At 35.2% G+C, this 21,165-nt stretch overlaps 1 protein-coding gene across 1 annotated transcript; it reads right to left on the bottom strand.

Moving 5' to 3' along the window:
* Positions 1 to 9,812: 9,812 nt before the first annotated feature.
* Positions 9,813 to 20,834, bottom strand: LOC149541123 (uncharacterized). Its single transcript, XM_089802119.1, has 10 exons — positions 20,441 to 20,834; positions 12,915 to 13,453; positions 12,474 to 12,803; positions 11,924 to 12,145; positions 11,580 to 11,826; positions 11,169 to 11,449; positions 10,962 to 11,074; positions 10,796 to 10,878; positions 10,612 to 10,688; positions 9,813 to 10,483 (listed from the first exon to the last, which is right to left on the bottom strand). Exons 1-10 carry the CDS (start codon positions 20,640 to 20,642, stop codon positions 10,394 to 10,396), a joined length of 2,184 nt encoding a protein of 727 aa, XP_089658245.1. The 5' UTR covers positions 20,643 to 20,834; the 3' UTR covers positions 9,813 to 10,393.
* Positions 20,835 to 21,165: the final 331 nt, after the last annotated feature.

Genomic DNA, 21,165 nt, shown 5'->3' on the forward strand with positions numbered 1-21,165 from the left:
CTAAGGGATAAAAATTAATATTTAAGAAATAATATAAGGAATGGGTGTTGGGTGTCACATATTCAATATACACATAGTGGCCCACCACTCAAGAGAAGTATTAAATGGTGGAGAAATATTTCAAGATGCCTACAACTGATTTATTAAAATGGCCTCCACCACACAAATGCACATCACCAAGTGGTGTGTGTAATGAGAGTTAAAAAATACTATACATTAAAGAGGATTGTGAGCAGAAGTGTAGTGACTATAATAAAGATGTATCATCACTAGGTAGAGGAATACTCAATAAGTATGCAATAAGAAAGTATATAAATAATACATGGGCCTTTTATAATGTAAACAACCAAGATATGTGCTAAGGATCATAAATTAAGTACAAGCTCTATATTCCTCATTGCTTTATGTAGGAAATAGAGGTAAAGGTGGAATCACATGATCATATCGGGTCATGAGCATTGAATAAGGTATGAAATGCTTCTCTTTATTATTATTTTTTATAATATGATGTATAGGATGTTGTTATATATATATATATATATATATATATGTGTGTGTGTGTATATATATATATATATATATAGAGAGAGAGAGAGAGAGAGAGAGAGAGAGAATTTACAAATAACATATGATTTATGAAAGACAATTAATGTGTTATATAAAAGATAATATAGTTCTTTATGAGAAGAAATTGTTTTTAACATTATTGTGTCAATATGTGAGACTGACTCTATGGAGATTAATGGAACCTTTATAATTTTGGTATCTAACCAACATGATTGAGATTAATAGAATCTCCATGTGCCAGAATAATTTGATGATGTTTAATGTATTAGAAAAAATTATTTATATTATATTGAAATGATCTTATGAAGAATTATTTATTATTCTCGAGTTCTATGTTATTCTCTCCCTTACTTTCTATATGAGCTACCTTGATCTTTTCCTCTGAGATTGTTACTATAGGAAGATGAAGAATGAGATTTATTAAGAGTCTAACATTTCATTAGAGACAACCTTAAAAGAGAGAGAGAGAGTAGATAGGGGATGTGATTCGATCAATCTTCAGTGATCTCGATCATATTGATTCAGAGGGAGTGAACCATGTTGTGATAGAATCTTCAATGATCGATAAATTGTAATAGTCAAGAGGACTTTAATAATTGTAATAGTCATCAGGACTTCAATTATTGTAACAGTCAAGAGGACTTTAATTCATGCAACTATGTGTTCTTAATCGTCTATGATAAATGATAAATGATAAATGATACTTGAGTTATGAATTGTAGAGTCATAAGTGACACAATCATACACTCTATCAAGATATTGGCATATTGTGGACGAGCTTATGTTAGCTTCTACTATTAAGCTTAATAAATGGTTGGAGCTTAAATGGATGAAAAAAGCAAGTTGGAACTCAAAAAGAAGTCGTCAAATTTGATGTGATGTGAAAGTGTTCAAAAAGTGGTAACTTTACATTGTGGGGGGTAATAATAGACAATGTTTCATTCCCACTTGAACCATCCTTAAAAAAGGAGATATTCCATGACCCTCATGGGCAGATAAGTACTTATATATATTTCACATTTATCTATTCGTTTATTTGTAATTCTATACTTACTATAAGGGTCATTTGCTTGATCTTTTCCTTTATGTTTGAGGATGTTCTTACAAGAAAAGAAGGTTGGTACTTTAATATGCTATCAAATATTGTACAAACTAAATCTAATGATAGTAGTTCCAAAGACCCTGATGATCAAGACGAATAAAGTGTGGCTCTTGATGCAAGTATCTTTGATGATTGAGATTATGAAATTCTTCTACATTAAGAGGGGGTATGACACTTCTCCAATTGTTGGAGCTCAAAAGATTAATAATCAAAGGGAGTCTAGAAATCCATGTGGGTAACCACATGATGTTGATGGCCCTACTCCTACATATATCATGAGGGAATGATGAGTTTGACAAGCGTCCTTGGGAAAAGAAAGTTTTTGAGGAAGTAACAAGATGACTTGACATCGTAGGATCAATATTCAGAGGGAGAAATTTTGAGATGCAATCCCTTATGGATGATATCTTCTCTATGAGGAGAATTTCTAAAGGGAAATGTTAAATTGAAATATTTCAAAGGTAAAACTTGATATGTTGAATATTTAATTTCAATCTATATCTGGTTATATAATTGTTGTTTCAGATATGTAATTAAAGGTGATGATCTTTCATTGGCATATATAAACAGAAGGTAATCATTGTAAGGTGATGATCTTACATATGATAGGCATGTTATCATGGTTCTTTGGGCCGAAATTTACCAAACACCATGATAACAAACAAACAGAAGGTAATCTTTGTAAGGTGACGATCTTACAAGTGATTGGCCTGTTATCATGGACATCTCTAGAGATTGCTTGAGTGCAAGTAGAGATCTTTGACTGTGTCATGTACACCTCTAGACATTGCTTAAGTGCAAGTAGAGATCATGAAAATTTTATCACTGTGGACATCTCTAGACATTGCTCAAGTGCAAGTAGAGATCATAGGAAATATTTTATGTTGCTAAGAGATTCTAATATACATTGTGTTGATTACATAATGATTTTGTTATCTAATTTCACTAATTACTAATAGCAATCTAATGATGTATTACTTCTCCCTTGCTAAAGAGGGATTGTTAATGTTTTAGCATCAGTAGAAGTAAATGATGCTTATAAATTGTTATTATTGATTCCTATATATTATGCATTATATATATATATATATATATATATATATATATATATATATATATATATGTTCTAGATTAAGGTAAAAACAGGTTTTGAAGGGGCCCCGAAACCCTTTACATCAAAGAGAAAGATAAACCATTAAGCACAATCAGGTTAAAAAAGAACCTGAAACCAGCAAAACAACTAAATCAGGTTTTACAAGGTCCTAAGACCAACAGATGTGACCAGAAAAATCAACCAAAACAATACTGGAACCTAGAAAGTCAACAGACTGGAACAGCAACCTGAAAAACCTCCCATACCAATATCCAACGAACCAATAAAGCAACCAGTTCACCAACACAAAAAACTAGTCATCATAAGGAAACAAAAGATTTTCCTTTTGATATGAATTTTCCCTTACCCGACCGAAGGACCCTATCTAAAGGGGGGGCAAAAGCATTAGACTTATTTCGTTTAACCGCAATCCAACCGTCCTCAAACTTCGCAGCCTCAACAACCCAAGCCTCAGAAGACAAAGACTTGAGGAACCCAGGGGACGCAGAAGCCACAACAACCTTCGTGAGAGAATCAGACGACATCTAACCCCTAGGAGGGGCATCCGAACTAGGGGTAGAGACCAAAGCCACCTCCACCACCGGCTCGGAATGAATGCAATCCTCAGCCACATAATCCTTAAAAGCATCCAAGGAAAGATCCACCAGAGCATCCACCTCGGCCACCACCTCGGAGCTAGCCTCGGCTTCAAAATCCTCAGGAGCAACCGAGGAATGTTTCACTATGTAGTGCTCAGAGGAGGCCTTTGACCACCAAGAAGGTGGTCGCCTAGATTTGGATTTCCCAGCAGCACAGTGAGCAACAACATGACCCGTCAAGTGGCATTTCCTGCATCGAAAAGGGATACCCTCGTAATCCAACAATTGTGTCCAAGAACCCCTCGGGGAATCCAAGTAAATCGCCTCAGGAAGGCCCTTAGAGACATCCAAGTCTACAAGAAAATGAGCACAGGTCAAATGGAGAATATCCGAAGTGTCAGCATCCACATATAAGAAATCCCCAGTAGCATTCCCAATAGTTTCAAAGACCGAATCTTGCCAAAGATGTAACAGAAGATTAGGGAGCCGAACCCAAATAGGGAACTTATTAAAGGATTCCGAGAGAGGATCAAAATCCATGTGTCGTGGTTTGGCCATGAGTGGAAATCTGCCCTGCCAAGAAAAATTATTGACACAAAATAATCTTTCTGTCATTAGTACTTTGAAACTTAACTATAAAAAAACCTTTAGCACACAGGAAGATGTGGGCTTTATTATCTATAAGTGGCATCCAATTCTTGGAGATCCAACCATGTAAATCAACGAGAGAGGGCCAATAATCACAGAAGCGAAAAATGGCAACAAGAGAAGGTCTTCTGTCGTATGGAAAATGTCTTCAACTAATTCTGGATCTAAAGAAACCCTGATAGGCTTTAAAGCACTTACAGGCGAAATGTGAGAGGGACCAGATGGAATGGAAGCATCATGTAAACCGACTTCAAAGACAGCCACGTCTGCAAAAGACCTACATCTAGAACTAGGAGACCCTGGACGAGGAGCAGGAGACACAGAGGTCGAACGAGGGGCAGACGAAGCCCTACCCCCACCTGCAGAAGCCTCCGAACATGAGGTTGATAGAAAATTGCCCACACCTGCATCACATCCACCATTATCAGCGCCTCCACCCAAACGACAGGCACGAGCAATAACCGCAGCATTTCCTAAAGGAGCGGGAGAGCCATGTGCATGAGATCCAAAATTTTGAACAAGAGGAGCAGGGGCCATCAAGCTGGAGCTTGATTTGCAGTATCCTATACTTGGGCGAACATTGGATTAATATTATATATATGTTAAAGATAAGTTATGCATATAGTTATTTATAAACTAAATGATGACAGAGTCATGTCTCTTCCCTATGGACATCGCTAGAAATTGCTTAAGTGCAAGTAGAGATCATAGGAAATATTTTGTTCCTAAGAGATTCTAATATACATTGTGTTGATTACATAATGATTTTGTTATCTAATTTCACTGATTACTAATAGCAATCTAATGATGTATTACTTCTCCCTTGCTAAAGAGGGAGTGTTAATGTTTTAGAATCAGTAGAAGTAAATGATGCTTATCTAATATACTCATCTATTTTTGTTTGTCAGATAAATTGTTATTGTTGATTCTTATATATATATATATATATATATATAATGTGAGACATGTCTCCTCTCATATTATACATATATGAGATCCAAATCTGCATTTGAAAATCATCAATTACAATGGCAATGAAAGTACAATTATAGAAACGATCTCACTTTAACAAGATCAAGTCAATTTTATATCATCTAAAGCACAATAACCCTTTTATAAGTCATTAGATTATCCTAAATCAACAATATAAATCCTACGTTAGATGAAAATGTAGAGAAAAGAACAACAAATTTTAGATGAAGTCTCCAAAATAAAGACTCTCTGAAATAGAGAAGCATACAAAGTCTATATACTAAACCTATAACTATAAGCTAGTGTGACCCTCTTGAATAAGATGAGACTTCAAAATTGTTAGTAAATATATTTACCATGTGGAAAAGTCCTCACCAAAATAATAATAATTTTGTATATAAAGTGCAGATGACATTACCACCCTAAAAGTGCAATTTTTTCCACCAAATCCAAGGTGACCCCGATTGGTGAAATTAGCTAATTAATGACTACTCGCCACTAAAGTTATCCCAACAAGACAACAAAGTCAATCTTACACGTGTCAAATTTGAGATCACTTCCCCGATTGGTGAAATTAGCTAATTAATGACTACTCGCCACTAAAGTTATCCCAACAAGACAACAAAGTCAATCTTGGATCCATATTCTGATGTTCTCTTGTCCTGATGATGGATCATGTAGTATGATCCGAAACGTTGATGCTAAAAAAACTCACACAATCTAATCCAGAAACATTGCTCACATACTAATGGATTGTGGAAATCTGATTATGTTAAAGTCAATCTTACACGTGTCAAATTTGAGATCACTTTTGCCATGAACACCATTACCAACCAAGGTCCTAACACCACTTGTGTTATTACTACCCATCATTCCAAGATAATGTGATACAACGAGGTTTGTCAAAAGCGATTATATCCAATTAGACACCACCATCACATTGGCAAGACGTGTTCTTATGTATCTTTGGGATAAGCTTTTTGGTGGTTGTGGTAAGAGTTCACTTTAGTACAAAATATCCAAATGCAAAAAAAAAACAAAATACGGCAAATATTTCGATCGTGATACCTCATTGGCTTGCATACCTTAATTTGGAAAGCCAAGGCAGTATCCAAGTTGTATTGGCATGCATGTCTGCTGTAATGATTAATTATGAGAAATAAACTCAAATAAATTGAAATTCAATCAAAGTTGTCAATCAAGATTAATATAATTGATGTAATTTAATTAAAATTCATCCTCCTCTTCTACCACTCTTAATCTTGCACATTTTTTCAACTAATGAATCTATTTATTTATCAAAAGCATACCTTTTTTCATGCACAAGCAATCTCTCAAAAGGGCACCATTTACTTCCAAGGGCTTTAGTGAAAACCACGTAAAAAGTAAATTGTCTAAGCACATCATATTAGCTCCGACTCAAGGTATGAAGCAACTCAATTTCCCATAGACCCATATTGTCGTCTTCTATGGGACATTAATAAATTATCTCACCTTTTATATCTTCATTTGTTTACTTCTTTTACCAATTAATCAATTATGTATCATTCACCTATATCCTACATTCAAAATCACCATTACTCTTTACCTTCATAATTTAAATATTTTACTAAACTAATGAATGATTAAACATATTTAATTAATGTTCTCTTTCTTATTCCATTTATGCTTATTATTTTGTTTGCTTCTAAATCTCTATTATTATAATGTTCTCTTTATTATTCCATTTATTCTTTATATTACTACATAACATTGTCCATATTGTAAACACGCAAGAAACTAACATTGTTGATTGTGCGCATTCATTCTATTTTCATTTGTTTACTTCTTTTACCAATTAATCAAATATGTATCATTCACCTATATCCTACATTCAAAATCACCATTACTCTTTACCTTCATAATTTAACTATTATACTAAACTGATGATGAATGATTAAGCATATTTAATTAATGTTCTCTTCTTATTCCATTTATGCTTATTATTTTGTTTGCTTCTGAAACTATATTATTATAATGTTCTCTTTATTATTCCATTTATTCTTTATATTACTACATAACATTGTCCATATTGTAAACACACAAGAAACTAAAATTGTTGATTGTGCGCATTCATTCTATTTATAAGTGTTCATTTAATTAATCTGCCGAGACGTTTCGTAATTAATTTTCATTAACATTTAATGTACCTTTGCCAAATACCAAGAACCCTTACAAAATATTCATGAATGCTTTGCTCTATATGCAACCATTACTTTTAGATCTCTCTTACCGTCTCTTTTCTGAAAAGCAGGCGGAACAAATTACAATGGAGATAAATCAGTCTCATTAACCTCGATTTTAACAATTAATATGAAGATTACTCAAAACCCATCTCATTAGCCACGATTTATAAAAACTAAGATGATGAATAATCGAGCAGTATTATTGTAATCTGAAAATTTAATCAGAATATCTGATAAGTCTATCAAATTATTTTATTTTTTCATTAGTGCGCCTCCTCCTTTCAGGATTTTTTTATAAGAAACATATTAATAATATAGCTCTCTAAGCCTTCTAATATTGTGACGTATATAATACACTATTGAATAAATCTATAATGAAAAATGTTACTGACCATACAACGTTGCTACTACAATTAAAGCGTATAAATTGAAAATTGTTAGCATTTCGATGGTTGAACGAATTTTAGGTGTGATATTGTTTGCGACATCCGTAACCTGCTGTTCATGTTTATTATGTCAGCTTTCTCAACACAACACCATATAATATAGAAAATACTTTCTTGACCCATTTTACTAACTAATTAAAATACAATCACAAACGAACAAAACAATTACACAAATAAATTGTAATTTTAATTTATCATCAAATCATGTCAACAAGTTACGTATAGAGTATACAAATCAGCTTGTACAATGGTACACGGCCCCGTGATGCAAAACTTGGGTGCCATTTCAATACTCTTGCTTCGAACAATAATAAATTAAAACAAACAATAATATAACATTAATATACATTTCCTTGTCAATTCAAAATCACGTATACAAACAAAACTAATCTTTTCACCCCTCAAAACCCCAGGATCCTTTATCTGGTCATAAAAAAACAAATGCTGCTACGTGCAAATTCTACTTGGTACTAAAACCCGGTAAAACTATACTTTGGAAGAAATGGTTTAAAATATTCGCTCCTCTCAAGCAAATATCATTTACTTTTCAGCAAGATCTACAACACTGTAGAAGGGGCATTTATACCCCAGATACCTAAATGAACATATCAATATTTGACCGTGCTTCTACATAATACTTAATTTTACTTCGGACTTAGAGCCCAGTTAAAACAAGAGCGCTTAAAATGTACCCAGACCACAATGAAGCGGCCAGGTATAAGCTAGAACTACCTTGAAGTGTCTATAATCTTTATTTTTATAAGCTAGAACTTACTTTAAAGCGACTATAATCTTATATTTATCATATATAATAAACTTTGTTTCGAAGACCCATTACTTAATTTTGCTTCGGACTAAAACCTGTTTAAAACAAACCTAGTATGAAATGGTTTTATTAGAAATTTCGTTCCTATCCAGCAAATATTTATTTTACTTTTCAGCAAAATCTCCAACATCGTGTAAAGGGGGCATTTATGCTAGTAATACCTCAATGTACATATCAATCTTTGACCGTGCTTCCTACATAACCAATATGTAAAGACAGTTGAAAATGGGGTATAGTTTTAAGATCGAATCCACTACTAAATAGAGACCCAGTTAAAACCAACAAAGTGAGACAGACTAGAACATTTGTTCCTAAAAAGTAAACCATCATTTACTCTTCAGCAAGACCTGCAACATTGTCAAGAAGGAGCCTTTAGACTACCGATACCTCAATGAAGGATATCAATACTTGACCGTGCTTCTTGATAACCAACATTTAAAAGATAGTCAAAAAGAGAGTTTAAGATTGCACCTCTTAATTCTGCTTGGGACAAAAACCCATGTGATAAATGTTCTGGAAAATTCATTCCTAAACAGCAAATATCATCTACTTTTTCAGTAAAATCTACAACATTATGTAGAAGGCGCATTAGACAATTGATACCTCAATAAACATATCAATATTTGACCGTGCTTCTTGATAACTAATATGTTAAGACAGTCAAAAAGTGGTACTGTTTATACCAATATGTAGAGAGTAGAAAAGAGGTATAGTTTGTACCAATACAGTCAAAAAGAGGTATAGTTGAGATTGCACCCAATTCTTAATTCTACTTGTGATTAGAACATTCGTTCGTAAACAGACTATCATTTAATCTTCAGCAAGATCTACAAAGTTGTGTAGAAGGGGCATTTAGACTACTGATGCCTCAATGAACATATCAACATTTGGCTGTACTTCTACATAACCAATATGTAAAGAATGTAGAGAGAGGTAGTCTTATAAAGGCAAATATGTGAACACGATGCCTTGAATACTTCAAATTAAGAGCCATCAAATCTGATCAGAATGATTCTCAGAAGACCAGATTCAGATCATTGCAAATCATCTTAAAATCCACTCCAAGCCAGTTAATCAATATTAATGACAGAAGTCAAATCACAAAATTCCCACCAGCTTGGATCATTTCTTCAAAATTGTAGACTAATCAAGACCACAAACTATGAATCTCATCTGACAGATTCAGAAAAATTGCATCCTCGTTAGCAAACAAACAATTGCACTAAGATTTTGGCTGTAGAGACAATTTGTGAAATGCTAATTTGAGAGGATTAAAGCTCTATAAAGGGCATCAACAGAGAATCTATCAAATTTAACACAGATGCCCACAGAGCTAGCACTCAAAAAGTGAAAATTGGTTTTCCATTCAATCTAGAGAAGCCTAGAAAGACTTCAATCCAAATCCAACAAAAGTCTTTGAAATAAGTTTCAAATATAAAACCACAACCCAGCTAGTATCATTGGCTAGTCTTATATAGCTAGAAGATCCAACTTTGACCAAAATTATCATAAATTTCCAAATGATGCTATCTTTGATCATCCTGCCTTCATTCAATCTCAAACTGGTAGAGGCAAACATACCAGCTTATATGGAAATTAACCATTTAAGAAATGGACGAGTAAATATAAAAATACGAAGATACGGCATTATCTATCCTTCCCTAGTAAAAGACCCCAGCCAAGATATCTAAAGCTCAGAAATACTCCAATCTAGGCCCAGACTACTGCCTCTTGGGGTATATGCACCAAGAATCTGTATACCTTAAACATGCATAAGACAAGTTAACAAATTCCTGCATGCGCCAATTTATGCAAATATATTGCACAACCAAATTTTTAAACCCATTCATAATCGTAGGATCAAAATCTTCATTCTGCTCCAATGACACAGGAAGGAATATGCTAGCCTTACAATTTAATAATATGCTCCAGAGCCCCGGCCTGGCAAATATCCAGCACCCGATGTTCGACTTGGGTATAAAGATGCATAAGAACTACCTGCAATCTGCAATATATACACAAACAAAAAATTAGCTATGTAACAAACCTGAATGTTTACAATAACATTTAATATTATGTTATTAGATGACGTAGAAAAGACTACTACAAAAGCAAATTTTCTCTTATGCTTACATCTGTTCTTTCTGCTATGGTGTTTGGAGCATAGCCAGACGAATATACCCCACCTGCTGCAGCACCTGAAAGTGAACCTGTAATAGAATGTAACCAAAAATAACCCGTGGTCAACTGTCAACTGTAAAGCTTTTAAAATAAAGGCACTCCAGTACTAAAAATTTAAAAAAAAATCTGATCTTACTCCGTGCATATCCAACATCTCTGTCATAACCATAAGAACTCCTTGAAGGACCACTGTAGCCTGCTTCAGGTGCTCGACCAAGCCTAGAAAATATCCAAAACAATTAACTGAGAGACAAGCTCAGCAAAAAAAGGAAGATACAGTGTCTAATAGAAAACACACCCACCTCACTGATTGACCATATGCAGTTCCAGCATAAAGAGAAGCACCCCCAACATCATAATCCAATCGAGCTCTTGAATGCCTCAAACCAGGTTCCACATACCTGGGAACATCATCCTGGCAAACAGAAGCCAAAATGAATTAAAATTAAAAATTTATGAAAAAACAAGTATCAGATGAACATATTAAATATAGAGCCCCCCAAACTAACCATAGAAGAATATGGACGTTTTGATCCAGATATTGCCCCATAAGAGCGATTGGCCTCATCAATGTAGCTATTTACAAGCTCCAGATGTCGAGTGTAGCTATCCCTAGAATAGGGAGCACTCCTTGACAAACCCCGTGGAGGGGCTCTCCCAGGTTGATTGAATCTACGAGATTTGTTGTTGTCCCGTCTGGGTCCTGAAACTTGTTCACCTCTGCCCCTTCTTTCATTGTCTCTCTTCCTCTTTTTCTCACTGTCCTTGTTTGAGTTGCCCTTTGATTTATCTACAAACAGATGTGTACCATTTAGAGCTTTACATGCACATCTTCAGAGACAAGATCAATGTTATTAATTTATTTATCGATGAGCAATGTGAGGCATACACCATTCACCAAGTACCAGTCAGATTCTTACCTTTGGGGTTCTCTGATGCCTTCTCTTTCTTGCCGTCTCTGACTTCCTTTCCACGACCAGCAATTTTACCTTTATTACCAGGAGTGCCTCGCCCAGCCTGACCTCGTTGACCCTTGGACCTGAAGCGCCTAGACAAACGACCTTTCCGTGGTTTATTATCAGTAGATTCATCTCCAATAGGGAACCCTCCACGGAACCCTTGCTTTCCTCTGCTCTTATGAGGAGGCTTTGCAATGTTGGCTTTAATCTGAATCAGTCCAAACAAAAAAATAGGTAAAATGACAAACTTACAAAGTATCATAAAACTTAAAAGCCTTTAATAACCCTAAAGACACCAGTCCTACCTTAGCATCCCCTTCACCAAGCTCACTGTTATTTACACCTTCAACACATGCCAAGGCTTCCTCACGAGAAGGGAAATGAACAAACCCATAATCTTTTCTTTTTGATTTGGGCATGTTACGTGACAATTGAACTTTCTCAATTTCGCCATATTTCTTGAGTTCCTCTTTTATTTGCTCTTCATCCCACAATTCAGGTACTCCATCTAAAAATACCGTCTTCACCTGCAACATTAAGAAATGCATTGTCAATATACAGAGTAAACTCCAAAAACAAAACCAATTAAATTTTATTAACCGTGGTGAGATAATAAAGCAGAAATAGGGCTAGCCTTGACAAAATTATATTCAAATTCCTGATATCTCAGTGATAAAAAAAAATAGATTATCCAGGCAATAAAAAAACAGTGACCAACATAGCTTTTGACAAGAATATGTTTAAATTCCTAGTATTTGATCCATTATCTGACCAACATTGCTTTTGACAAGAATATGTGTAAATATCTAGAGTCCAAATGATAAAAGCAAAACTTAACAAATAAAAAAAATTTACCTGTGACATAGCATCCTCATCAGCCCTAATGGAAGTTTCTGCAAATGCTACCTTTGCACTCCTCTCACAACCAAATACTGCATCTCGTTTTTGCAGACGCCTAAATGCATTCATAGCATCTTGATGTGTTGTAAACTGCAAAAATGCAAACCCCCGATTTTGTCCTTCATTTTTGGTATCATCCATTAACGCAATTTCCTCAAAATTCTCAATTCCGTACTCCTTCAGCTTTTCTATAACAGCTTCCTTTGTCCATGTCTTGCAAATATTTCCTACATACAGTGTATCATTATCTTGACTCGGAGAGACTCCACATCGCTTCTCTCTCACCTAACATAAAACAACATACATTAGATTAATTAAAAATGGAAATTCATATCATCCTGAAGATCCAACCAAGTAGTCAATGTAAAATTATCATACAGGGCTTCATTCTGATACCTCAGGGTTCTTGAGTTCAGCTAAGGCCTTCTTTGCTTGCTCAACAGTCGCATATTGGATGAAAGCAAAACCTTTGTTCTTCTGAGTTGTAGGGTTCCTTGACATCCGTATCTCTACAATCTCACCAACTTCACCAAATACTTTCTTCAAATCTTCTTCATCAGCGTCCTTGTTGAGCCCACCTACAAAAATTTCGAACTCCTTCTGTTTCTGTCGATCTTTTAAGGGAGCAGGAATGTCGTTAACCTGTTGTGCATCCTCATCTCCTTCTCCGCCTTCCTGTTCTTCTTCGGCCTCTTCACCTTCATCTTCTTCTCCACCATCTTGTCCATCTTCCTCTCCAGCAACATCATCTTCACCTGCCTCGGCATCTCCCTCATTTTGACTTTTATCGTCTTCATTGTCCTCTTCTTCATCTTGATTTTCTTCTATGTCATCCACATTACCATCTATGTTTCCTGTCTCTTCTTTTGTAGACTCTTTCATATCCTCTTCGTGTTCATTTCCTTCTTCACCACCATTAGATTTTTCTTTGTCATCTGTAAAAATTGATAAGTGAAACTATTGAGGCTATTTACACAAAATATCAGAGTATCTCTATTTGTTGTTCACAAAAACAGTCATTCCATGATACAACACATGACAATTGATGGATAAAATTAGATTTAGCAATTAAAGTTATCAATTCCAACATAACTTCATTCAAAAATTTAACCACCGACCATCAGAAATTAAAAGTCAAAGTAGAAACAAAATATATCACTAAAATCACAACACTGTTGGAATGAGTAATATCCCCCTCAAGTGAATTGTAGAAGCACAATAGAGAGGATTCTAGAAATTCCTGGATAGACAAATAGGGTTAGGTAAAGTTCTGGAAGTCATAGATAATTCTAGAAAAGTCTGTTTTTGTTTTGTCGGCTAATTTAGATGTTTTCAGAAATGATCTAAGACCTCTATAAATAGAGGCATCATGTAATGTAATTGACATGGACAAAATGGTTATTGAAATATATTACTGCCGCAGCAGATTGAATATTTTTCAGTTTTAATTTGTTTTGTCCATCCACCTTCTACAAGATGCATCAGAGTTGTCCAGGGTTTCTACAATTGGTATCAGAGATAATTTAAGATTCAGGTTAAGAAAATCCTGTCACCATTTGTGACAGACGAATCAAAGTCAAATTAATTTGGAGAACCCTGTCACCATTTGTGACAGATGAAGCTATCAAGGGGTAGCTAAAAGAAGACATGATTTTGATCAAGGTTATCAGTGAATCCTGTCACCGGCATTTGTGACAAATGAGGCAAGATATTTTTGGAAATGAGAGGCCGTGGCCTTGGAAGACACTATTCATCAAGAAATTAATAGATATGAAGCATTTTGGCATGAGGCAAAAAAAAGGATTTGGATTCATATGCAACAACATTTGAGGTTGAAATTGCGAGGAGTGCTGGAATGAGTTATTTCCCCCTCAAATGAATTGTAGAAGCATAATAGAGAGGATTCTAGAAATTCCTGGATAGACAAATAGGGTTGGGTAAAGTTCTGGATGTCATAGATAATTCTAGAAAAGTCCGTTTTTGTTTTGTCAGCTAATTTAGATGTTTTCAGAAATGATCTAAGGCCTCTATAAATAGGGGCATCATGTAATGTAATTGATATGGACAAAATGTAATTGATATGAGCAATGTCATTGATATGGGAAAGTTAATGAAATATATTAGTGTCGGAGCAATTTGAGTATTTTTCAATTTTAGTTTATTTTGTCCATCCACCTTTCAACAAGGTGTATTTAGAGTTGTCGTGGGTTTCTACAAACACAACAAAAATATACAAAGAAATTTTATGCATGACAACATCTTTTAACTACCCATATAGAACAAGATGTGCACAAAAATCAACACAATCTGAAGCATGACCACAATTATGAAATAACCATGCACAACAAGAACTGCAAATTGACAAACATAGATACAACTAGAAAGTCGGGAAAAACATAATGATAAGGAACAAAGAAGCCTTAATTTGCACTGCTTTGAACATCAAGAATCATTTAGTGTATGATTCTCATTAACTTTTGATTTTCCGTGCATGTTTACAATCGGATAGTCACATTACCACTTTGCTGGTACACAAATTCCAAAAAATATTTAATATTATGTTTCGATCTCCGAATTATACAAACATAATGTGTTCCCTTTGTTCTATCACCAAAAAAACACAATGATTTTGTGAATGTGTACATTTATCAAACCTTTGAGAAAATCTGTACTTGAAAGAAAACAATTGGTATCAAGCACTGTTCAATTCTCATCGCTACCAACTGTAAATAGATACTACTAGTTTTATTCAAAATTGGAGGAAGTCAACCATCGAGGGAGATAATTGCTTGTATACAAAACAGCATTTTGGCAAATTCAACATTCGTAATAACTGACAATCTCAGATAACCTTGCAAGCTACACAAGCTAAGCAGTACAAAACCCTTGTAAAACCACAAATATGTTATTCATCTAATGCCAAAAACAGAGAAACAAATGAAGTAAAAATGAAATATGCAACTGCTAGTATCAAAACACCAGACATTTGAACCGGCAGCTATGCACACTTTTGATACACTCTTTCAGACATTAAGGGTATAGTTGTCTCTAAAGTCAAATTTAGAAGTAACGCTAGTAGACAAAAAGTCTTACCCACTAAAGAAAGATAACATTAAAATCTCAACAACAATGCACCCACTCAAATGTGTCGTGACTAGAATAGAGTTCTCTAGGATTAGATTATGATCTCTTGCACTTAAACACAAATACCTTCAGAAACCAGAGCTCCCAAGGACAGTAGAGGTACAAAAGGGCATTTCAGATATCTCCAGCTATCTGACAGCCAAGCATCTCCTGGAAAAATACCCCACATTTTTGGAGTGCATGAGGGGGATGTTACAGAAAAATATGATATGCTGGTAACAGCTCCTGAAGTCCAAAACTCTCAAAAACAACTATGAGACAGGGACAGATATGAGGGTGTCAGTGAGGCCACATCCCGGTTCAACCTACCAATATTATGATAACATTTGTAAATGTTATCAAAAAACTTCAAGTATGATCACATTAAGATCTTAACAACAATGCACACACTCAAATGTGACATGATCAGAATGGAGCTGTCTCCAGCGTTAGATTAAACCATCTCTTATAACAAAAATACCTTTGGAAACCAGGGCTTTCAAGGTAGAAAGGAGCATCTCAGATGTCCTCCAGCTATCCCAGAGACAGCCAAGCATCTCAATGGCAAAATACCAAACAATTTTTGGAAGGCATCATGTGGATATTTCAAAAAACTATTGTATATCTCAGATGCCTCCAGCTATCCCAAAGACAGCCAAGCATCTCTTGGCAAAATATTCCGTCTCAGATACAACTACGTGAAGAAGGACAGAGATGAGGATTTCCATGGGCCCACATCCCCATTCAACCTACCAATATCCCAACTTTCTAAAAACAAAACCAGAACAAAAAAAAAATTCAGGAAAAAAGCTGTATAATAAACCTATTACACATGAGGGCAATTTAATATTAAATTTTACTTTACAAAACGTTAATCAAAGTCGAATAACAATAGTCATGTTCTGGATGTAGATATCTCATAGATTTGGGATGGAGAGCCTGCTGCTTCCAGTATATAATAGTACAATCTTTTATTGAGAAAAATCTAAAAAAGCTAACATGGAATACACAATATAGTACGAGGGGCTTTTAAAACCAAATGCCAACAATAATTTTATAAGGGGTAATATATTTAAGGCAATATGCAATATAGTACAGCACACTTATAAAAACTGAAGCCATAATATAAGCTTTTCACATGAATCCTTGAAGCTGATAGCCTAATATAGTTGAGGAATGTAGCATGTCTCACCCGCCACAGAGGTTCAAATCAGTGCTCCATGGGGACGCATCCCCTGCTAAATTTGCCCCAACCCCGTCCAAAGTACAGAGGACAGGAATTTCCCATCCCCAATTTTTTTCCCTTTTTTTGGGGAAAAAGCGGATGTTTCCAAAACGGCAGTTTCAGAGCAGCAAAGAAACAGCACTTCAAAGCAGCAGAATACAGGGGGTCGGCTAGAAGTCCCCTTCCTGTCCCAGGGACTATCAATGTTAATTTGAAAAAATGGCTGGCTAGTCCCCAAAGACACCCAAACCACATTTAACAATATCAAAACCTAATCTAATCATTAAATAACCAAAAAATGAAAAATAAATTCATTTTCACCTTAGTTACCAATTCAGGATACAATTCTGTTTCGAGCTTGTGAATCAGATCTGTGGATTCATGATTTTTTTTCCCAATTAAGATTCGTGAACATATATATAATTATGTATATTTCTCTCAGTTTTAGTATATATAATGCATAGAAGGATCATTTTAGAACTACAAAGCAAAAAAAAATGCAAGTCATATTAAATAGCTTAAACCCATTTAAAATCATCAATCCTTGAGAGGATTCCCGCTGGATCCTTCAGGATTCATGCTTGGATTTGCACAGATCCGGGCAGACAAATCCACTATGTAAAATAAGGATCCTGCCCGGATTTGCACAAATCCAGGCACGAATCCAGATCCAGATTGGATCCAAATCCGGATCTGGCCTTTAGGGCACAAATCCCATAACATAGATTTTCACATTCACAAAGGAGAAGAGCAGCAAGAGGAGCAGCTGGACAAGGAGTGAATGATAGTTGAAAGAGGAGGTCATGGCATTACATTAAATTTACTTGATTTAGGCTCTTAGACCTACCATCTACTGACTATGGATAGCTAGATATTATCTGCAAACTTCAATGTTTAATGTTTAGAAGTTCAGTTTAGTATTTACATATTAATATTCTTATGGACAGCTGATTATGGAGTTGGATACTTATGTTATCGATTACTGTAAAGTATTTTAGCTATATAATAATGTCCATTGTTCACATTTGAATAATTATGTCATTTGATGAATGAAACTTGGAGACTTTGAGCATTTTTTCTATATGTAGAGTGCACACAATAATTTTACAATGAAAGTATTTCAGTTTCCAAAATGTCTATGGAGAATGGTTTATCAATGTTATGAAATGTATATTTGAATTCTATATATATATATCCCATTTTTTAAATAGGAGTGCCTTGACGTCTTTGTCCCCAAAATTATTTTGCCTTTAAGCCATCCCTGTCGGATACATATCCCCATTCCCTAAACGTCCTTACATCCATAGTTGTGAATGAGCCACATTGAATCTCTGGGAATTTAACAAAATATGAATAAATCCCCCCACCCGATTGTAGCTGCTTAACCTAAGGAAGCTTCTGTTGTAAGCATACTCACAAAGAGACAGGGGTTCTTGGATATGCGTGGCTATTAGCCTAACAGTTAAAGAATAAAAATAGGAGGCCCAGGCACTTAGAGTTGCCATTTTTTGCTAATATAATTAAATAATTTCCAGATTATATCATGATTAGAAAACCAGTCATGCAAGAGAAGTAAATAGTAAAGACAGTTTCTCTTTGTCCATCTTAAAAAAAGTCTACACAGTCAGCGGTAGATTATTATATCATCCAAAACTTCAGCTTGAAACATTAAGTGGGTTTATTTTATTTATTTGCCTCCCACTTTTGCCCTATGTTTTCTGGCATGAAATGTCAATTTCTGGTAAGGAGGCCTTGGAAAATTGGGGGATGCAGCAAACAAAAGAAGCCTGCGGTGTTGAGAAGTTTCCAAAAATACATTCAATAATGGAAACTGTCTTTGTGACACATCTTGGGGCGTGGGAGACTGGTCTCCAAATAACCATGATTATAGGTATACACAGCATAGTGTCATCTGCCACAGAACAATGAAGCCAAAATCTGCAGGGTGTGAGAGATGGGTTTCCAAATAACCATGATTATAGGTATACACAACAAAGTGTGATCTGCCCCAGGACAATGGGGCCAAAATCTGCATAACCTGGCTAACTCAAAGAACCAAAAACACGCCACTGCAATAATATATCAGTAGTCTAACCTGTCAAACCTTAGAAAAATCCAAAACCTCTAAATTCAACTAAGAAGATAATACAATTTTGCAGATTCACAAGTTAAATCACTTTCAAATACATACTCTACCATAACTCTCAAGAAAAGCTAACAACTTGAAGAGATAACTTTGTTATTGAGGCAACATGCAAACCTGCTAGAACCCCTTAGTACAACAACCATAACAAGGCTTTAGCTGCAATTACTTACCATGGCCTCAAACAGAGATAAGCTTCTCCAAACAATTATAATACTTTAAATATTAAAATATGATCAAAATATAAAAACTATTATCTCAAAGCAGATGGCCTTCTATAACTCCAAACCAAAGAAACTAACTTAAAAAACCTTCTAAACACAATAACTACCTTTTCAAAAACTGACGCAACTACCTTCAAGACGACTAAAGATACTATGCTGGTTTACAGAAAAGAAAACTATTCCAATTAAAAACAATAAGCCATCCGACAAGCCTGCAATACAGATAAATATAACCTTTGACTAACAAATTAAGGCTACAGTATAACATCATTCCCAAAATAGATGCCACCACCTCAGAAGGCACAAAAATCTAACAAGCAGCAAATAAAATTAGCATATCAATAAAAACAAAGCAATAATTACACACCTATTTAATTTTATAGGTATGTATACATATATAATTCAACATATCTTTTTCAGCCAATATTGTTTACATTATAAATAAAATTTCAAAATAGAAGCTCAAAACATATATAGAACTTCTAAAGAGCGCAAATTGTTATAACTAATGGATACATTTCATCATCAAATCAAATAACAATTGTGTAGTCATAACTATGGCTAAAATGTTATCAAAAATATTAGACAGTAAATCAAAAAGTGTAAGTTTAAGATCAACAACAGCTATCACAGCCATTGGAATGACCGTTGTACAAGGCATTTCAGTTAGAATGCAACAACATTTTCAAATTAGAACATTAAAGGTTAGAGCCATTCTAAGGCTTCTGGAACAACACAAAATGATTAAAACCAAGATTATTGCAACAAAACCATACACCCGCCTACAATGATTAAATATTTATAAACACAACCACATATATGTATGTATACATATATAAAAACATAGATTTGTAATATAGAAAAGCTCAAAAGTTATACACACCTTCTCGTAAGCACGAATCTTATAAATTAGTCTAAACACTAAACTTCGACAACCAATTTAGATAGCAAGACCATAATCACACTTCGCAGAGTAACACCGTGCAGGAACCTTCCAATGGTGCAACGAGATATAAACAAAAACAAGCAAATACTTGGAAAAAAAAAATCATGTATATAAATACGTAGAGTATGAGGCCAAGCCATAAACAGGATTTCCTAAATAAACCCGAAACATACACATGAATCATTGCAAAGAGAGCACGCCCAATGGCAAACAAACGAGCTAGAGAGTAAAAAACTGCACACCGCGGGGTGTCTCACATACCTTTTGCGGGCTCAACAGCAGTCTCCACGGCCATCTCCACGTCCTCCTTAGTCTCTTCCACGGCTATGACCGTGGGCTCTTCCTTCAACTCCGTTTTTACGGCAGTGGCAGGTTCCTCCGCCTTGACCGCCTGCTTCGGCTTCGCCGCAGCCTTCTTTGGAGCCGGTGAAGCTGTGTTCTTCTTTGCTGCACGAGGCGGCATGGCTGCTGTTTTCTTCTTTCTTCCTTCCGAATCCGCTCAGGGTTTTGGTTGTCTTGATAGGGTTTCTAGGGTTTCCGCCCGATTTATTCGTCTGTTCTACCACACGAAACGCCCTTCCGAGCTAACTAATGCCACAAACATACAACCACAACGGAAAAGGTGGGAAGCGAGAAAGAGTTAGGGTTTGGTGTACAACAGACAAGTCTAGAGGCGGTGTATGTTTTATTGCGAGGTTTTAACGGTTGACAAGAATGATGAGATGTGAGCGGGGTGCATGCGCTTAGTAGTTAATAGGGTTTTGGTGAGATATTTTTGTTATTTAATAGATTTTTGGGGATAATTCAATCGACCGACATGAGAAAAGCTTTGTAGAGTCACAAATCGATTATGTTCTAAGGTTGTTCGATGAAATGATGACCCTCTTATGAGAATCAAATTTAAATTTAAGGTGGAGATAATACAAGATATTTACTTGTTTTTACCCGTATGTAAGGTAAAAAAATTATTAGTCCCTGTCATAAAG

This window comes from Cupressus sempervirens, chromosome 9, assembly GCF_028749045.1.
Source record: "Cupressus sempervirens isolate cs-2001-9-10 chromosome 9, ASM2874904v1, whole genome shotgun sequence".
NCBI classification, from domain to species: domain Eukaryota; kingdom Viridiplantae; phylum Streptophyta; class Pinopsida; order Cupressales; family Cupressaceae; genus Cupressus; species Cupressus sempervirens.

Excerpts from the sequence above, each read along its gene's own strand:
- LOC149541123 (XM_089802119.1), bottom strand. The coding sequence starts at position 20,642 with ATGCCGCCTCGTGCAGCAAAGAAGAACACAGCTTCACCGGCTCCAAAG. Across the intron at positions 13,454-20,440 it reads TGCTGTTGAGCCCGCAAAAG|ATGACAAAGAAAAATCTAAT; the intron begins GTATGTGAGACA and ends CAATTTTTACAG. Across the intron at positions 10,689-10,795 it reads AGATGTTGGATATGCACGGA|GTTCACTTTCAGGTGCTGCA; the intron begins GTAAGATCAGAT and ends ATTCTATTACAG.